Source organism: Cottoperca gobio, chromosome 3 (genome assembly GCF_900634415.1).
Source record: "Cottoperca gobio chromosome 3, fCotGob3.1, whole genome shotgun sequence".
Lineage (NCBI taxonomy): Eukaryota > Metazoa > Chordata > Actinopteri > Perciformes > Bovichtidae > Cottoperca > Cottoperca gobio.
The window spans coordinates 23,693,848-23,715,241 of NC_041357.1; the positions used below are offsets into that span (position 1 = coordinate 23,693,848).

The 21,394-nt window shown below is 40.1% G+C and overlaps 1 protein-coding gene across 5 annotated transcripts; it reads right to left on the minus strand.

Annotated features, from left to right (window-relative positions):
- Positions 1-565: 565 nt before the first annotated feature.
- Positions 566-20,995, minus strand: LOC115027309 (consortin-like). 5 transcript variants are annotated; one of them, XM_029460583.1, is made up of 14 exons: positions 20,819-20,995; positions 17,459-17,529; positions 16,763-17,146; positions 12,671-13,096; positions 12,480-12,568; positions 11,534-11,564; positions 10,148-10,234; positions 9,630-9,711; positions 7,986-8,007; positions 7,694-7,742; positions 5,649-6,206; positions 5,029-5,234; positions 3,593-3,740; positions 566-3,371 (listed from the first exon to the last, which is right to left on the minus strand). In XM_029460583.1, the coding sequence occupies exons 2-11, from the start codon at positions 17,469-17,471 to the stop codon at positions 6,052-6,054; spliced, it is 1,338 nt and encodes a 445-aa protein (XP_029316443.1). In that variant the 5' UTR covers positions 17,472-17,529; positions 20,819-20,995; the 3' UTR covers positions 566-3,371; positions 3,593-3,740; positions 5,029-5,234; positions 5,649-6,051. The 5 variants fall into 5 exon arrangements, with proteins under 5 accessions (XP_029316443.1, XP_029316435.1, XP_029316425.1 ...); XM_029460575.1 differs by having other exon boundaries at positions 12,480-12,586; XM_029460565.1 differs by having other exon boundaries at positions 566-1,482; positions 1,796-3,371; positions 12,480-13,096.
- Positions 20,996-21,394: the final 399 nt, after the last annotated feature.

Here is a 21,394-nt window from a genome sequence, read left to right on the forward strand (position 1 = left end):
GAGACAAATCACGTAGTTAAAATACTGTCGCCTATATCTCCCACTGAGATCATTGCAGTTTAATTTACTGGTGTAACTGAAAGTCGGGGTTACATACTGTACATCACAGGTCAGATTAGAGTCTGAAGCGTAACTTTAACTTTTGAATAGCAAAAAAAGTGACAATTACAAAATGATAAAGAGCAGCACAAGAATATAAGTTATTACTTTCCATCTGTGCACGGTTGAGGAACATTGTGTGCTGCCACGCCCCAAGGAGCCTTTTATAAATTCCCTTCCCCTAAATGTTTAGTAATGGAAGTATACACACCTGTAAAGATACAAATGATGAAGCTTACCTGTCCCACTTTACCAGTATTCCCCCTACATGTAATGCTACTATGGTTGAAACAATGACAGCCATGGTTAGACCTTCAGACAGCCTTCTTCTTACTCCAGTACATGTTTAAGCCGTGCACACTGAAACTTGAGTTTCCACATCAGCTTCAAAATGTCTTCTAACTGTATGAACAAGAACGGCGGACAGTATTGTTGCAGGAGAGACAGAATGGAGGCTCACACAAAACCTTTTTCAATGGCTTTAACAGGAGACATAACGGGGAAGAAGTGTTTTTGTTTTTTTTTAACAACAAAAAAATATCTCATTACAATCCGTAAGAAAGTGAAAGTTCATCAAACGAATCGTAAAACGCTTTTCTTCAGGCTGATAACAGTGGTACACAGTACTGATTCATACACACAAAACATGACTTTTCATTCATTTCCGAATGTTCTGTTAAAAACCAATTAGGTAAAACAAATGAAAATATATTTAATGCTTACAGATGGAAGAAACTTGAATCTTTTAGCAATCTGTGAAGAAGAAGATGATGATGATGATGATGATGATGGCAGCAGACGACTCACCAGTTTAAAATCATCTTCAGGAACATTTATGAAAATAAACAACCCAGATAATGGTATTCAGAAGAGTTAAGTTATAAAATAGAAAATGTAATTCTGTCAAAGCCTCCTTAAGAACAATGGTGATACAAGAGATGAAACCCTTATTGATGTATGATGGAAATAATCAAGCAAGAAAACAACCACCTACATTTGACATCCCGTATTATAAATAATTAAAATCATCTACAAGATTAAATAAGAGGTTTTCTGAGTGATGGTCACCTGAACCAGCCAGACGACATGTGCAAATAAAAACAAGAATCTATCTACTCCCACCGTCCCGAGGAAAACCTCACATCTCAAACTCATGTTCAGGTTTTTGAGAGTGACACACCAGGAGAGAAAGAATACGGTTAACTGTTATAAATGCATTAGTAAGACACTTGAATCTCTTTGATGGAGGATTTTTTTCTTTACATCCTGACAATTAAGACGTTTGAGAGACATGTGGGTTTTCTAGGGCAGTTTTCATGGCATCCACTATCACACCGCAGGCAAAGGAAAGACAACCAACAGGACACCACATATTGCAACATGCTGAAATGACACACAGAGGAAACAATTAGGCAAAAAGTGAGATTAAGCAGGAAATAAAGATTGCCTTAAAATGATTAGAAATAAGAGTTAAATCACTGGTGTGTGAATAAAAGCTTGTAAAGAACTTGAATAGTAAAAATGAATAGTAAACATGTCAATCACACATTGAGGGTGATGCCCATAATCCCTAAGAAGAGCAAACACACAGGCAGACAGAGCTTCAAATGATCCCATCGACATCCAGGCCGGTACTGATAGAGTACACTGAATAATTATTGTTTCATACACATTTCAATACAGAAATATTCCATACCTAGCCAGACCCGCTTAAGAGTTGAGTGTTTTCTGTTCAAGTTATCTGAGCGATAACTGATCACTGGCATCAATTCTTCACACTGAACCTGAAAACAGTTTATGGATGTGGATATTGTTTTGTTTCTGATTACATCTGTAAAGCCTACATCAAGCTCAGGAACAACACAACAGTTCCTGTAGAAATATTGCAATATCTTTTTTTTTAAAATCGTACCAGTATTATGTGCAACATGTTAAACATTCTTCTGACAATATTTACAGAGGTGCACTGTGTTCCTGTGCATGTTGCATATGCTACACAAAGCTAACTCTAGCTCGTTAAAAACCCATAAACGGACAGTTTGGACTTTAAGTCTCCAGCGGCAGCCATGTCAGCTCACTGAACAAAGTTCAATACAGAAAAGGGCAGCGACAGGACACTCGTGTCCGATGTGAACAACACATAAATGCCCCACAAGGTGACACAAAGCAAAGTTAAACATTAAAAATCCAAACATTCTTTCCAATTGATTAAGACATAACGATTTCATTCCAAGAAGTAGACCACAAAATGGTATGTTCATTCTAAAATTTCATTTGTGATTTAAAAAAGTCAACAATAAAAGCAACACTCGTGGTTGCAGCTGCTTGGAAAATGCCCATTGGGCCAACTTCCCATTTGTGCAGTGTGTGTGTGTGTGTGTGTGTGTGGAGAGCGTCTCTGTGCACCCCACTTAACAAACTATACATACTTATTTTTTGTTTACATCTCCGTGGGTTGCAAATGTTATTTATTTGTTGTTATTCTTAACTGAGGGAGTCGAGTCTCGGAGAACGTTTGTATCCAGTCATGGTTGATTGACTTTTGAAACCTAAGTGTCACTGGCTGACGGTGCACGTGCGAGCGGAGACAGCTCTCAGCTGGTTCAATAGGACACTTGAGTCACATTATAAAATTCTGAAGTCAGCTCGAGAATGCGTAACCTATTTAATCTGGGCAGCATTGAGAGGGGTGGAGGTCAGTTCTTCCTCTTCTGTTCTGCACTCTTCATTCTCCAGTGATCCTCTTTCTCCCTGTGCTCTACTTTCCCTTTTAAACCACTGTTGTAAAGGGACATCTGACCTGTGACTTTTAGGCTCAATGAACCCTGGGATTGTATTTAAAGAGTATTAAAAATGCAGCAGAGCAGGCTTACAAATGCCAACAGTATCTGATGTAATGTTAGCCAATTAGGCAGCTTGCTCCACATAGCGGAGGGGACAGTAGCAGCTGCCTGGCACCGTTACCTCGTAAAACATTGTCCCAGGAAGTAGCAGGGGCTGCTGGAGCCCTCAGTGATAAACAGTAAGGCCAGTGGCTCCTTAACGTTGACAAACTGTTTGCTGCTATGACCCGGGAGCAAACCACTGTTGGATTTGAGCTATCCCGGTCTGTATTTGGGCGAAGTAGAAGTCTGCATTTCTGGAGAAGTCCTGACAGACTGAGGAGTGGGCGTCGCCCAGAGCACAGTAAAGGGCGGTGCCCCCCATACTGATCACTACGGTAACCAGACAAAGAAGGAAGAGAAGCAGGCAGGAGTCTCCACCGCCAACATCTACACAGGAAGAGACAGACGGAGAGCTTTAGAAGGAGGGAAGTTACAGAGCAGTGGATTCATAATAAAGGCTGGAAAAGTTGCTAGAATTCATCTAATATTTTTCACAATGGATTTGGTGTTTGAACCCTGCCACTGTTACAAACGAGCAATTCCCCCAGTTCTATATTCATGGAGAGATAAGATTCTCTGACCTGTTGGAAATAAACACACAAACAAACCTTGCTCATATCCGTCATCAGGGACTTTGAAGCGGACGCGTCTTTTGGCCGGGTCAGGTTGGAGTTCTGAGCTGGCGGAAACACTCACGTTGTCCAGACAAACACGCCGCTTCTTCAATATGGAGACCAGGCCAGAGGCAGGAGACACCTGACAAGCAAAAAAAACAAAAACAAGAGCTGTTAGGAAGCACAGATGCATATCAGCAAAACATATTTTCTATTAAGATCGGTTCGTCATATCATCATCATACACAGGGTGCACATGACCAGCAATGTCCACCAGGTGGCAGTACATCTCATCATCAGCAGTGTTCAATTTGAAATCTCACCATCGCTCCAACAGATTCAATATAAAGTAAGTCATACAGTACTGGGCACTGCTAGGAGAGAAATGATGCACATTAAGCCCTTCAGCGATCATCCCAGGCTCAACGCAGAAGTGATCAAATACATATAAAGATTGCAAACTTTGTCAAGTGGTGATAAACTATCAAGGCCATCAGAGTACCGGTCATATTTTGTAATACTTGTGCCTGACATAACGTCATGCATCATTAATGTTAACCTGCTGCCTGACAGTCAAGTCATCTGAAAGGTTGTGATGAGCTGAATACCAACTTCCATATTGGGACTAAACCTTAAAGTTTATGAACCTTCAGATGGGAAGCAGATTATAACGGGAGAATCTCTCCGTGACGAGTAGCACACTTAATAAATCTGCAGTGAAATAAACACTCCAGACACAATAATCACACAGTTTATAGTTAGTTTTTAAATCTCCCTGGCTGCTTTACATCCTGTATTTGATCAAAGTGGGTCACTTCTCTCATTGTGCCTCAGTTCTTTTTGTCATTGCTCCATGAACTAAACATCTCCCTGCAGCGACCTCTCTTTCATTTATCTTTCCCAGAGATGCAACTATGAGTCAGTAATCAGCACTTGACCTTAAAACAAACTAATGGCTGAAATAGAAGCTTTTTTTCTCATGAAACCAAATTTAAATCAGAATAAAAAACTCAATAATTCCATATAATGCCAATAGTTCCTTGGTAGATGCAGACATCGCAGGTGCACGACATTTTCAGTTCCCCAAATGTTCTCTCAAAGTCTGATTCTCAGTGCAGAAGAGTTAAATGTCAAATTGGTTTCCATATCTACAAAACAAATCCAGTGTGAGGTATTTTAAGTGTGTTTGTGGTTCTACTAGTGTGATTTAATAGTAATTACTTTAGACTAATGTGCATACTAGTACAAATAATCCTAATCCTAATCCTACATACACTAGGGCTGCACAATATATCAATGCAGCCCTAACGCAAATGCAAACAAATGCCCTTAAATACCCAACAAATGAAATCGATGTAACATAACTTACTAAAGTCTGACACGGTTACTCTCCCTTACTCCTCCACAGCAGAGCATGACAACATACACACCTCCTGAACAGTGATGAGTTTAGCCATGTTGTCCAGTGAGGCAGCTTCTCTGATGATGTCAACTTGCTCTACTTCGTACTCGTACTCGTACTCCTCTCCTCTTCCACCTCCACCACCTCCTCCTCCTCCTCCTCCTCTTCCTCCTCCTCCATGTGAGCCTCTTGAGGGAGGTAGGCCTCCTGGTGCAGGCAGGTTTTAGCGCTCTCCTGCAGTGATAATGAAATGCAGTTTTAACTTACATATCAACAGACGCTAATCTATTTTGTTGCTCTACTCTCTATTGGACTGCTATAAACACAACTGTTCCCAAAGGTTGTTTGCAGGAAATAGTAATCTGGAATATAGGAAGTGATACATTTTATATATTTCCGGCAATAACAACATTGGTTAAGATAAATAGAGGAACTGAGTGTAACAGCATGTAATCACCAGCATCACTTTAAAAACCTCATCAAACAGAAGAAAACAAATAAGACACTTGTAGTTTAACTGATGAGTAACTCCAGGAGAGTAAATTACTGGCAAAACAAACAACAAACAGTAAATGACACACATTAAAATATTGATTATTATATTACTCTATATTTAATTTGATTAACAATTTCTGCTGTGTACTGTACCGGGGTGTCCTCATGCAGCTTCTCCTCAGCTAGAGCTCCCTGGTGCAGCTGTTGTACCTCCAGCTCTGCCCCACTGACAAGAGTCTCCACTGGGAGCGATTTCTGACATGGAGGACAGTCTCTTTCCTTCTGCCTCTCCTCCTCCTCTCCCTCATCTTCCATCTCCAAAGCCTTGGCTGCCTCCTCCAGGTCCCTCTCCTCTTCGTCCCTCTCTGCCTCCTTTTCCTGTGCGGGACCTAAATCTCCTCCCTGCTGCTCTGCGGGCTTGGACTGATCCATTTCTCCAGCTGTAGAGGGGTGTAGTCCATGTCCTACGATGGAAATGTTGTTTTCTACCCCTCCTTCTGCCTCGTTTGCCTCTTTGTCGCCGCTCTGCTCGTCAGTCAGCTGATCTTCATGGAAACTATACTTCCCTGCCTAGGTCTTCCCTCTCCGATTCTGAGATCTCAGGGGGATTGAGCCCATCAGTCAAATTAATGGAGGGTATGACTGGATGGCTGCTCTGAGAGGGGGAGGAGTCTTTGGCTGCCTGCTCTATCCCTTCATCAACCTGATGGGCTGGATGATGAAAAGAGACACAGTGGGGTAGAGAGAGAGGGAGATAGTGAAGGGGGACAGAGGAAAAAACATCATAAAGGTTTAAAGCAGGAAATAAAGACAGTTGGAGAATAAAAACAACTTAAAGCCCGCCGACCATTATCTAATGCATATTAATAATTAAGTGATTCACAACGGGATCTGTTTTCTACTTTTAATGTAGTTTCATTTTCCAGAGTGCATAAAAAAAAGCATCAAAATAGACGAACAGAGCTCGATTGTTTTAATAATCCTAGAAGACATCCAGCGTACTTCTGACCTGTGGAAGAGCTTAAATATGCTTAAATCCACTCTGTCCCAGGTAGGAGCAGTTTAAGTTTTATGTTTATTAATCATTCCGACATTTGAGTGACTGCACGATGGAAGAGGTTTCTGCTTTGTCTGATGTTGTATAAACTCTTTCAATGCAGTTGCAGCTATGAAATACAAAATATCTGCTTTATAGGCCTCGTGTCACTCCAAAGTTAATTTAGTTAATAAGTTAAGTGAAAAAGTCAGATAATTAGAAAAAAAAAGTATGTTTTAATACAAAGAAAGATGAGTTACGGACCTTTAAATGTTTTTTCTTTAAGGTTTTGCTAATGTTTGTTTATCAACTGGCATCCTGACATTTTACAGGTTTTCCTGTATTCGTCCATGTGAGCCATACTTTCCTAGTTTATGTCACTAGAATCATAGTAAATCCTCTACAGTGACAGTGATGTAATGACTATATGCAGGGAGAACTGCTCTCAAATACAAACACAAGGTGCTCAACAGATGGACATAAAACCTCTGTAAATACATCTTCTCAACACGGTTACGCTCACAGTGTACGTAACCGTGGGAGCTGCTTGCATCTCATTTTCCATGTGTCCATTGCCTGAAACTTGTGCATTTCTCCTGTGCATAAAGATATTTTGCAAGCTCCCTTGTTTTCTGTGTGTGTGTGTGTGTGTGTGTGTGTGTGTGTGTGTGTGTGTGTGTGTGTGTGTGTGTGTGTGTCACAATGGTGGAAGTAAAACTAATCACCACCATGCCCTGTCTCTCTCCTCAACAAGGTGCATGCATTTCACACATCCACACAATACAGTATGAAATTGAACTATCCCAAAATGCCCCAACATCTGATTAAGAAGACATTTCACTGAGTGACAACATTCAAAATGGCCAAAGATTAAAATTCTCATAACTGAAATAAGAGCTTTCTGCAACATGCGGTGGTTTTGCATGCCTGAGCCTAATTACTCTAAATCACATATGGATTACATTAAAACCACTTTACAAAACATTTCCTGAGAGGAGCGTGACCATTGTTGACTTAAGGTCCTCTTACTAACTTTTTCTGAAACTTTTAACTGAATCAGGAGATGCGGCGGAAAACTCTCTCTCTTATCGGCTGAAAGCTTTGGAAAAAGCTAGTAAGTGGACTTTGAGTTTGGATATTCCCACGATAACAGGACACTCACCTGAGGTACATGAATCAAATGTAGGCCTCAAAGGATCCAGAGATGCACACTGTGGACACAAATAAATAAATAAGTGTACATACACAGTTAGTAATGTGCAAGTTACGCATTATACAACATTTAACCTATGGGTACATGCACACTAAACTTAGCAGAGGTGTACATGTTAAACATGACATCAGTGATTCACTTGAAATGCAAAATACACATTCATTCTGCCTTCATCTTATATGCATGTACATTTTCTGTCATACACACACACACACACACACACAAATGATGAATGTCTTACCGCAGCATCTCTAGCTCCCGGTCTGTGGACAGAAGAAAGACAGAGTGAGATGTTGAGAGGATTGAAGGTCTGTTCTTGGTTTTAGTAAATGAAGATGTGAAAGATGGGTGACCCCTCTCTACTCATCCAATCTAAAATTAGCTCGAACACATTTCCCTGGCTATTACATCGTGTACGCGTGTTTGTGAGTGTGCGTGATTGAGACTGACTGACAGAGTGTGTGTGTGTGTGTGTGTGTGTGTGTGTGTGTGTGTGTGTGTGTGTGTGTGTGTGTGTGTGTGTGTATGAGTTAAGAGAAGTGAAACCCTAGTAGTGTGATGGCTCAAATGTCTGAAAGTGCAGCAGCAGCACAGAGCCATATGTTTAAACTATCACTGCAGCGCTCACCACACACACACATAGTCTCACACACACACACACACACACACACACACACACACACACACACACTTCGGACTTCCTAGTAAATATTGTTTAATGATTTATTATTTGACTATTGCAGTCAACTGATCATTGTTTTGTGAAATCAACGTGCACATGTCACCACATACACACCGTAGATTTAGGTTTGGGAAGTAGAGTGCAGTCAAAGACAAAAAAAAGAGGAAACAACCCAGCTCAGATTTAAATTAGTAAGTAAATACTAAGCTGTCATATTTACACTTCTCGTGTTTGTTTTAGTCACAAAGGAGCCGAGTTTTAAGGGGTTTCTTCACCACGAGTTGCTGAGTGGAATGTGTGCAGCGTGTTATAGTGACATTTACAAACAGTAAACAAGCATATTTCACAAAATGTTGGACAGTTTAAAATTCCCCCAAATTGTAATATATAAATATAAACGCACATATTGCAAGTTCCTCTTGTAGTTTTCAGAGATACCTGAGATATGCTATTCACTTCAGAACATCTAGTGGCTTAGGTGACAATAAATACAAACAAAACAATGTACATGCAAAGACAGGGATTGAAATACTACCTCCTGAAAAGGACATAAACTAAAACACTTTCCACCTGATCTTTTTCTTTTTACTGCACTATTTGGTGTATTTGTCTTTCTTTCTCGGCACCTCCACCACCAGTGAGATGATTAATTACTTTATTAATTCATTTAACATGGTTATAGAGTTGTTCTGAAGATGACTCTCAAGCAAACCAAATTCAACAAATATGAATATTGTAATAATAAATTGTAAAAAAAATCCATTTAATTTCTTGCAAAGCTGTAAAGTAAAATAACTTTTTGATTTCATTAAACCTCTAAAGTAAAACATTTATTTAATTTGGGAGTGTTTTTAAAATATGGACATTTTCAATGCGTTAGGGGCCGTACACATACCCGTTATTTGTGCCCTCAAATCTATTGTTGTAGCATTCTGAATGCACGCAAACACGTGTTCCCAAGAGCCTATTTTTCTGGCCGCAATGACTGCGCCCGGAGTTAAAAGACTGCGCCCGGAGTTAAAAGACTGCGCCCGGAGTTAAAAGACTGCGCCCGGAGTTAAAAGACTGCGCCCGGAGTTAAAAGCAATGCGTGAGAGTTGGCAACCCTGAACAGCTGAAAATGACGTACACAGCTCAAATGTAACATATTTATGCATTTCGAGCCCTGAAAGAGTACAAGCAGACACATGCATGCAGACTGACCGACTGTGCGTCTGGCAGATGTTCTTCAGAGTGTCCAGATGTTGGGTTGCCAGGTCGGAGGAAGAACTTCTACACTGACTCTCTAAGAGATGGAGAGACACAGAGATACAGGCAGTTAAAAGCATCGTTACAACTACGAGGACGCTGGATGCAATAAAAATATGAATGCAATATGGTTCCATATTCCTGAATGTTTCCTGATGGAATTTCCATTATGTGATCACTGAAACGTCATTAAATATACATTATTGGGATGCAATGGACGAGACGCCGAGGCTGCAGTCATACTGTTGAATAGTTTTATGCTTGACGTGCAGGTATGATATTCAGTACAAGACTTAATTATTTTACAAGTGTGGTCATATTCCTTAATGTTAGACTCTTACTTCTATAGCCTCTATTTTTAGAAACATACATTATTATCATAATGAATAGGTATTTTGTTACATAGACAAACATGCACACGTTTGTGTACATGTGCATCTGATGCATGTGTTTTGTGTGTGCATGTGTGTTACCCCACTGTTCTTGCAGCGCATTCAGGTTATCCAATACTCTCTGGTGATAGAGTCTCTCTAGTTGGATGCACCATAGTGCCCGCTGGTCTGAACATCACAGGTTAAGAAAACTCTTAAAATACACACACACACGTTATAAAGGACAGAGGTAAAGGGAGAAAAGAGACAGAGAGCGATGGAAGCATGAGAAGACAGTCGGGCCAACAGAGATGGGAAGAAAGTGCTCCAGGATGCAGTCGCTCATAGTTTATGGATACGAGCAGAGAGAACACAATCTTTCTTTGACATGGCTAAATGCTTTCTCTCTCCCTCTCTCTCTAACTGGACCGCTATACATGCATGACATAGCTAAGCTAGCTTTTCTTTGACTCTTTCATTTCCTCCCTCCCACTTCGTCTCTTTCCTCTCATTAAACCTGTCAATTTCCAATTCATTCTCGTGCTCGCTCTCCTGCTTACTTTGTCTTTATTTTATTGACTGTAAGTGTTTGAGTGTATTTGTATAAGACTGTCTCTTTCTGTGAGTGTGTGTGCAAAGTATTCAGGTTGTGAGTCAGTGACAATCAACATTTCAAAACAGAGGATTCTGTGGTTAAGGAACAAAGGACCTTTTGATTTGCAAACGGCTAAAAGGTTCAGCTAATTAGCATCATTTAAGGAATGTCCTTATCTTAGATCCAGTGAACAGCTTTGTTTCTAAGTGTTGATAATCATTATTTACTTGGAAATTACCTGTAAATACTGCAATCTTTAATCATGTTTAGGCAACATGTCAACATTCTTTCTTGTCATGTTTAATCTGATTACTTCCCCCTCTCTCTCTGTGTGTGTGTGTGTGTGTGTGTGTGTGTGTGTGTGTGTGTGTGTGTGTGTGTGTGTGTGTGTGTGTGTGTGTGTCTCTACCTTGTTAGCCTCTGGGCATTTTGTTTAAGACAGCTCAGCTACTTCTGCCTTTTCTCTCCGTTTCACCTTCTGTAATGATTACCCCTCTTCATGTTCTCCTTATCTACTCTGTATCTTTCATGCTTCCTCGTCGCTCTCTGTTCATTGTTTTCTCTTACTCCTTTTCTTTTCCACTTTTTTCCTCCTCTGTCTCTTCTATCTATTGTTCTCTTTTTAAACTCACTGTGTGTGAAGTCAGTGAGGCATCAGGTAATCCACTGAAACCTTAGTGCGACAAGTCACTCCAAATCCTTGAGCTCTAAATCCAGCGGGTGAAATAATACAGATTATAAAACACAGACTAGTAGTAGTAGGCCTAATAAGCCTAAGAAAAATACATAAATAGAAATAGAAAGAATAGCGCACAGGAGGTAAATTCACAGTCATATCACCCCCACCAAACCACAATACACAGAGATACACACCAACATAATGATAAGGATACAGTCTTCGTTAAGGACAAAGGTCTCGGCAATCTGGAGAGAGAGATAGAGAAACATTTTATAAAAGGGCTTTAATTACATCAGCTATGTCACAGAAGCTAAAACAAACTGTCTCAATAAGGATTTGAAACCATTAAACATGTAAAGTGAACAAGAACAGTCAAAGAATAATTAGATCTGATAAACTACAAGAAAACAGGTCGTAAAACGCCCGATATAGAACAGAGAAACTATACAGAGCTGTAACGACAAACATAATCTGATATCATAAACATAATAAAATAGTTAAGCATGTCCTTAGCATTCAGGAGAGACAAAGTTAAAATGAGAGTGAGAGTGAAAAGCAAGACAGAAAAACGAGAGACCGTGGTAGATAATCTACCTCTCTTCAGCAAGTGTCGCTTTCATGCTGCTCAGCTGATCCCAGAACAAGAGAAGTGTGTGTGAGAGAGAGGGAGAGAGCGAGAGAGAGAGCGAGAGCGAGAGAGACAGAGAGAGAGAGAGAGAGAGACAGAGAGAGAGAGGAGGGGAGAGAGAGAGAGGGAGAGAGAGAGAGAGACAGAGAGAGTGAGAGAGAGAGAGCGAGAGCGAGAGCGAGAGAGACAGAGAGAGAGAGAGACAGAGAGAGAGACAGAGAGAGAGACAGAGAGAGTGAGAGAGAGAGAGCGAGAGCGAGAGCGAGAGAGACAGAGAGAGAGAGAGACAGAGAGAGAGAGGAGGGACAGAGAGCTCCCCTCTCTGCAATTCTGAATTATAGTGTTGAGTGGATAACAGTGATTTAATAACTAGTGTTAAAGAGACTAAAATGACAGAAAGACAGCAAGAAAAAAGAAAATCATAGAAACCATTAAAGAGAAGCGAGTCTGTTCCAGTGAGTGACTGACAGAATTGGTGGTGATAAACAGCTCGTAGAATCTGATATACTTTGGTAGAAATAAGACCGGTTACCTGGTGAAGGTACTGTGGAAGGTGGGTGTCATCTCCTCTTTGTGCCAAGTCCTCCAGAGACTCCAGCAGTGCAGGGTTTGGAATAGGCCCTGTGGCACAGGTGGAGACTGAGAAACAAGTGGGCACTGGAGTGAAGGTAATGTGTTCCCAATTTGAGTTTATAGGTCCTGGGGTAGTAGTGGATTCTGTACCTGCAGTTGTAGGCCCCGTGGTGAAGGTAAGGGGTCCTATTTTTGCATTTAGAGGAGTGGAAGCAATGGAAGTGTTGAGCCTTGTGGTGCAAGCAGTTAGTGGAAATGTCTCTGAGGTAAGATATTCTGTAGGGAAGTTTTTTGCTATCCTGTCTGCATCTTCTGTGATACCAGGTGAGCAGGTGTCTGAGGTTAAAGTTGGTGTAGTAGAACCTTTAGGCCCCGTGGTGAAGGTGGGTGCCTGGGTAATGGGCCCTATGGTGGAGGCAACTGATTCAGTGTTATGGGAGTCCACTTTGACATCGCTCTGGCTCAGTTCCACTTGACTGGTGGGATATGCAGTTTCCTGACTGACTGGAAGGAGAGGGGATGTAGGCTCCGGACTCGTCCCCGGGCTGAAGGGATACAGAGTCTCCAGCAGACTGCCTACAGAGGGAAAGAAAGAAGAAGTAGGGCTCAGTGAACGTGCTGCAACAAGATGATTCACTGACAGCCTTCCAAAACTCCTGAGGACACAGGTGTATAACGGATTGTTACATTTCAATACCGACAATTTGATTTGAGACAAAATTCAGAGGATTAAGTCAGCCGTCTATTCACTAAATGAGTAATATATAACTTGTTAAAGTATAGTAATATAGATTAATGAAGCATTGTAATTTATATGAAAGTAAATGGGTTGCTTCAGATTTAGTTTAAACTTGGTTTTACACTAATAAGCTTTAGTTTAACTAAATTAACAGATGGTTCAGTGCAAGGCTGTTTTTCATCTGAAGTCTCAGGCCAAGGTGTTACAAAAGACTTCCTAAAATAAATCAAAACAAAAACAGGGCGTGCAGTTTAAAGGTTATGAAAAGGACACAGGAGCAGTAATGACAGATATACATATAGAACAACTTTGCAAACAAGCAGGGCATATAGAGAGATAGCAGCAAAGATAGAAAACAGCATTTTATGACATTTATGCATGAAAAACTACTTTAACACTGAATATTTATAATATAATATTGACATTAATATCTGTTGATATAGGACAGGGGTCTGCAACCTGCGGCTCTTTAACCTCTCGGTAGTGGCTCCCTGTAGCTTTGACAAAACAAAACATGGAACATGTATTTTGTGCTGCACAGCGGACAATCTTTCAAAGGGAACGCCTCTTATCTTGGAGTTCGAGGTGATATTGTGACACTGAAATAAAATATTTTTAAAAATATTTTATCAACTAAAAAATGCGTCACATTCTCCTGCGTCTACGGGCGCGGTGCCTTTCCCTGCAGGTGGCTTATCTTGAGTTGCAGATCCCCGCCTAACTCGGTATGCTAACCATGGATAAAACCAAAAAAAGATACGTTTCGGAGGAATATTGTTTAATTCTGCGCGGACAGATACATTTGCTTTCCCTGTCAACAATGCTGGCTCACCTGTGTGCTTGATATGTGGCGAGAAATGAGCAAACAACAGAAAATGTGATGTTGAAAGAGATTTTGTGGGACATTTGTGAGGCTGTTGATAATGATCTCCACCTCCATGTGGATGAAAACACACATCATTAAATACAAACTGGCCTATTTTTTTATGTTTACCCTTTTTAAGATATTAGGCTGCAGCCATTCCATTTTTATATTGTATTTTTTATTGTTTTGTGTATTTTTTTATTATATTCATTTTATTTTATTCAACAAATATGGGGAGGACTCAAATATACCTGCATAGTTCTGTGTTTAATTTATTTCAAAGTAGGCCTGAACATGCTACTGTATTTTGTCCTTCTCTTCACAAGAGTTTGGTGTTTTCCTGTTAAAACAGGTAAAAATACCAACAGTTTCTTTTATTGTCATTCTGTAATGTTCATAAATGCAACAAATATAGTATAACTATATATTAAATCTATAAGCTGTTATCAAATATGTTTTGCTGCTCCAGACAAATCTTATTTGGTGGAAGAGGGGGCAAAATGGCTCTTTAGATAGTAAAGGTTGCCGACCCCTGATATAGGAGGACTCTGTATACCAAAGCACAAGTTTGCATATTTTGTTTGAATAGTGATTCGAGGGGTTAGCTAATACTAAGCTAAGCTAATACCTGTCTTTTGATTAAATAGAGCTCTCGAAACCACCGAGAGCAACTGAGCAAACAAAGGTTTCACACTCTTTCCTTACAAGCTAACTGCTCCTTCTTCAAAAGACCCAGTATAGTATATTATTATATACTGGAAGTATATTAATACTCTTTGTAAGCAACAAGTGATGTAAACAACCAATGTCGTATCAAATCAAATTTTGCTTTTTATCCAAATTCATTGTTCAACATTAGTTTGACGTGATAAAAAATCTCACACACACACACACACTCTTCGGGTCATTGCTAACTGCCATCAGGCCTTAAGGCACAAACCCACTAAACATACAGATCTAACTATGGGAACTGTGTTAGATCCAAATGTGACAACACTGGAGCAGTTGAATGCTTACCAACACAGCAACCTTTAATGTGTGTGTGTGTGCAAACATAGACGTGTACAAATGTGAGCTTTAAGCTGGTTTGTTTGATCAACACTGTGTCAAATTAACACTTTCTGTCCTAGCAGAAATACAAGTGTGTAGTCTCTACTCTAGGAGGTGACTATTTGAAAAAAAAAAATCAGGGGCGCGCGCGGCCGCGCGCGGCGGCGCGCCGCGCGCGCGCGAGCGCGCGCGCGCGCGCGCGCGCGCGCGCGCGCGGCGCGCGCGCGCCGCGCGCGCTGCGCGCTCGCGCGTCGCGCCGCTCGCGCGCCTCGCCTGCGCGCTCTCGCGAGTAGAGATATAAGTAGATAGATAGAGATATTATATATATATAATAGATATATAGAGAGATATATAATATATATAATATATGATATATATATATATATATATAATATATATATATATATATATATATATATATATAGATATATATATATATAGATATATAGATATATAGATATATAGATATATATAGATATAGTATCCTCACATCTTATTTGTCCTCTTTACTCCCTCAAGTCTCATGATCAGAATGACATAATCACCCCCAGTCAGTCTGACCTCAATCCATAATGCTGATCACTTATAAACACACAAAAGGCATTACAACGATGCATAATCCAGACCCTGGCCAGAGAGTTGACCTTAACTACACTTTGCTTTGTCTGCCAAAGCCCTTTGTGAAAAGTGATATATATATATATATATATATATATATATACAGTTATTACACTGTTCCCTCTTGAACTATCACCTTTAAGCAGTGAACGTGAATACTTTGTGACAAAAATCAAAGCAAGAGTCAATTTTAAAACAAAGTCTTTAGATTAATAAGTAGTCAAAAGCTGTGTCTCCAATAGTTAACTGTATTTTACCATTTATGATGCCTTTATCATATTAAAGACTATAGTATTGGCAAGCTATATTTTGGAGTAGACCAACTCCTGAGATGACGAGAAAATTAAAAAATATGAATAAGAAATATGAATATTTCTCTGTGTCCCGTGTATATGCCATTAGGCAATCGTTTGCCGATACAGCCATAACAATTTACAATTCTTTATAATTGCCAACACACTAAAATGACACATAAAGCACAATTATTGAAACCGACACTCAGAGAGCAAAGCATTACAGCATTACGGTTCTCTACATAAGAGGAATCTGACAAGTGACTCGCTTGCCATTTCAAAACACTGCAATTCAAAATGCCACACCCACGGACTAATCTGCCAAAACACCTGCCACCCGCCCAAACACCTAATTGCTTGATTGTCGACTCATAAATCAGGATGCAAGTACTTTAAAAAGACCATATGTTTACAACAACAATGGAAGCCAACACAGAAGTGAGAGGAAACTGTAATTTATGAGTTGTGCTTGTTTATGTACTATATTTTACTTAGAATATGTTCTGTGATTTTACAATGTGGAGAGAAATGAACATTTTCATCTGTGTGCAGTACTGTGTGTTGTGCTTGGTCAATACATTCATGTACTTTAATCAAACAAGTACTGTGTGTGAAAGTATATGTCCATGTGTGTCTACGATATCATTTTCTCTTTAATGCGTGCGTGTTCTACCTACCGGTGTCTGAATAGGAGGAATCAGTCATGGGAGTGTCTGGAGACTGGCAGCGAATTAGACAGCTTGATTCCTCCTCCTCTTCCTCGTCCTTCATCACCTCATCAATGTCTTCTTCCTCATCCTCTCTGCCTCTTCCTGTGTATCCCGCCTGTCCCTGCTCCTCTTCCATGTCCTTCCCATTGTTGTTGACAGAGGCTTTTTGGATGATCTCTCCTCCTTCTTCGCTTCGTGAGGGACAGAGACTTTGTTTCTGTGCGAGCGTGCTTGTCTCGTTGAGATTTTGAGTTTGGGCAGTGAGATCTTCAGGTTTAGAAAGGTTATCACAGAGGTCAACCCCGCCCACCTGAACTTTTGACATTACTCTGTCCTCCCTCTCAAGTTGGCCTAGAAACAAAATAAAAGGGTCAGTTAAAATTCCAATTATATTAATAACGCAAAAACAAACAAAGAACATTCAAATTCCCATGAATATCTTTCAGTTGACTTTGACTCCACATTTAGAGGTCAGCTGTAACTTGAGACAAAGCAACCACAGCATAGGAAAGAAAACTGCACCCGGCCTTCCTCATTCTGCACAGCGTTAAGTTAATGTTAGTGTCACTGTAAATCACATATCATTAGTATTTATATTGTAGTTTTGAAGTTTCTATACTTAAATATGTTGAGCTTATATGTTAGTGAAATGTAGACACTCACCACCATGATCCATCGGGATACACCCTCACAGAGTTTGAGCTTTCAGCCCTTAAACAAGCCCTTCTTCAAGCCTGCAGAGATAAGGAGAACGAGACAGAAGACAGACACACGTCAATGACAGAAGGTATGAGAAAGACAGATGAAGTCAGACTCCACTCAGAGGTGACGGAGAGAGTGAGAAAGGGAGAGACACAAAACAAGTTTAGCATCATTCCCGAGTCAAACAGACCCTGAGGCTTAAAAGAGATTTCTTTTTTGTGTAAAACTCCTACCAACACGTTGTACTGCAGTATAATACTACAAACTAATGCATTGACGTACGACATGTTTTGACATGGGGATTACAGAACACTTTCAACAACTCTTAAGATCCAACCCTGATGATGTAGAATATAGAAAAACAACAAACAAACAACTGAAAACTGTGTACAAGCCTTTCACCTGTAAGAAACCACCAACAACACTTTGTTACTTGCTCACACGAATATAGCTCAAATGGAAATTTAAATGTTAGGATTTAGGTTTCACAATCTGCTTGTTACATTTATTTATTTTTTTAGTGACCGTGGCTTTTGCAAAACAACTAAACATTATATACAGAGAGCAAGACAGAGAGAAAAAGAGAGAGAGAAGCCATTTATTGTAGAAGGATTCATGACATGGGGAGAGCAGTAACTGTGCCAATTTACAATGTTAACCCAAAATACAAAAGAAAAGGTAAAATACCTAAAGGGAGACAAGTGGCAAACTTAAAGTGATGCATCCCCCCCCCCATACTATAGACCCCACTTCCTACTGTGCAATCCAAAACAACAACAGTGCTACAAACTACGGCCTCAAAAAAAGATTATAGAGTTAAATCAACACTCACACTCTGACAGTGTGAAAAGCATAAGCTTCTCAAAGATAGGACTTATTGCAGGGCGGTTGCACTGGATTGCAGTATAGTGCAGGCGTACAAACTGGTAAATCTGTGTAACGCACAAATCAGCATTGTGCAATAACTGCAATTGCTCCTTAAAACCATCCTCTGGAGATTACGTAGACCACTCAGTGTAAACACATGCAGACCGCGTTCAAGTCTGTGAGACAACAATTAAGAGCATGCACTGGAAAACTAGTATGGCAATAAAACATCATTTTGAGCATTCCAGACTTAAAAACACACAAAAGAAATTTGTTTATAATATCTTTCTATGTAAAGGGCCTCACATAAACACACAAAAAGATGACTGTCCCCTATCCCTCGCTACAATATGCATGACCGTATCCCACGCCAACAGTCATTTTAACAAACTACACTGTCCTGGTTTGTCCTGTGTAACACTCAGCCCAAAGATTTAGAAAGAAAGAAAAGCCTGGACAAAGTAACCTAGCACAACTTCGGTTCCCTGTGTCCACATTTTTATTAAAACTCTAATGTACATATAATTGTAACACATACGAGTGTCACAGAGAGATATCTTGGGAAATTAACAAATCAGCACTGAGGAATGCCGTCTCCAAAAGGGAGGCGAGACCCTCTGGGATGATCTTGCCTTTAGGTTGCATACACTTTATACACATTTTAACAGGAGACAGACAACATCTTCTGGGTACGGGCTTTATCCATGTATATAAAAAATGTGAAGCCAAGACTGCTTCCTAGATATACATGTAAACATGGCTTGAAGATGCAAATAGAAGTGAGTATTGTATGAGATGCTGTCTTGGAGTCTTCTTACTCCAAGTTTTAAATGTCCCTCTGGAGGATAAACAGTCCCAGCCCATGACAAACAACTGTGACATTATGGCTTATGTAACAACCTCCAATTTACACACAGGTGTTACTGTACCTGTCATATGTCTTTCTCATGCTTTGTGGGTGTTTTTTTTTTAAGTATCCTTTAAAGTCCCTCTCCCACAGAGCCATCTGTCCATACAACCATCCATCCTCTCCATCATCCATCCTTTTTGTCTGCACCCTACTCCATGGGGGACAATGAATAATGAAAGACAGAAGAAGGGACAAACAAAACTAAAGGTGTAGGAAACAGACCCTGTCCTGTGAGAGGCCACTGCGAAGACATTAAACAGACAGCTGAGCTACAGTCAGACAGGAATAAAGCTAAAAACAACATCACATGAACTGACACGGATTGAGAGGTTATGTTTACATATAGACCTTTTTAAAATTACCTAAGCGCACTTGAGCTCACTCGTTTGAGCAAAGCAGGACAAAAGGTTTCCAAAGTAGTTCCAACTGCACAGCACAAACCCCTCTGTCCCATCACACTCTTTTAGCTACTGCCCTCAGGGCAAAAGGTAGATACACCTGTGCAGAGAAAAACATCTAATGTTATAGGAAATAATGTGACTACATGCCATTAAGGACAGCCACTTTGTGAAGCCAACTTGCTACCTCAACATTTTATAAGACTTTATGAGTATTTATTCAACCTTGAATCCGTCCTCATCGTTGAGCAAGTTACCTGGTGCTTCTATTGTGTTTTTATGCAAATGTGTTTCAGTGTGTCCTGTCTGGATGTGATATGATGTACCCTTTTTAATAGCAGCTATTGCAAAGGCAAACCTATACAGACTGATGGAAACACATCCCTTTCTTGCAAACAGAAAAGTAGACAATTAAGTATGTTCTATTCTATAAATCTAGCGAGATAGTAAACGAGACGTATGTTAAAATGACTCTAACGTTAGTCATTTAAAGAGGTGGGGCAGTGGTGCTCACCAGTTCAGGACAGCAAGTCCATAACGTTAGCTAAAGCTACCTAGTTGAAATATGCGTAGTGACTAACCTGTTAAGTAAAGAAAAGTTTGACTTAAAATGATGTCCATAACTTTGTATATTTAATGTTAGCTATTGTAAGATAATGACCCGAAGAAGCCAAAAGACAGACAGGTGACAGCAGACAGTCATTTCCAACACTGGTTCCGTTACCATTACCTGGTTGGTAGCTAGGTTAACTAACGTTAACTTGGTTTGATAAAAAGCTAGCACGTTACGTTAACGGTCACGGAGATTAGCCTGGTCGCTATCGTTACGGTTGAAGCGCAGTGTTGATGAACGTTAACCTTCTTGACAGGCTCGTGCTGTTCCAGCAAACTGATAACGTAAAAACGTTTGAGTAGCTAGAGCTAACGTTATAGCTAATGACTAGGCATTAATAACTACATAAACAACAATACCTAACGCTACGGTGACACATTAGTTAGCGCTAACGTGAGCTAGTCGGTAGAAGACACATCTGGCCACCACACCACGGAGAAAACCTAAAACATTTGCTTTACATATAGGCGCTAGCTTTCAAATCATTAGCTAGTTAGACATCTGCGACACTAAACAGTCAAACCGGTACTTACGTCTGGATAGGTTGGCTGAATGGTAAAAGATGGGGCATCAAACACTTCGCTGGGATTGTTGTAGTGACTGAAGGTGTTTCCAACAGACAGCCAGGGGTCGTTACCATAGGTCGTTACTGCCGCTGTCAGCAGGCCTGCGCCTCTGTTGGCGGCAGCAGGATGCACTGTCGCCATCTTGTGTTTCTACTCGGTCAGTATCATGGACGAAGGTAGGAAGCAGTAATGCTAAAGTAATGGTACTGCATTCAAAATCATACTGAAGTATAAGAACACAAGTATTTGCATCACAATGTACTTAAAATACCAAAAAGTTAAAGTATGTATTATGCACAACGGCCCATTTTAAAACAATATATATTATTGGATTATAATTATTGATGCGTTCAAGTGTTAACCACTGTAGCTGTTTTTTTTTTTACTATATATACTTCTGGGTAGTTTGTGAATTGCACCAAGGGATCAATAAAGGTTACTTTAACCTATAATATTACATGAAGATTTGTCGATTATTCTGTATGAGTTATCTGAATCTGCAAAGTAAACAAAGCTGTCAGATAAATGTAGTGCAGCATATTT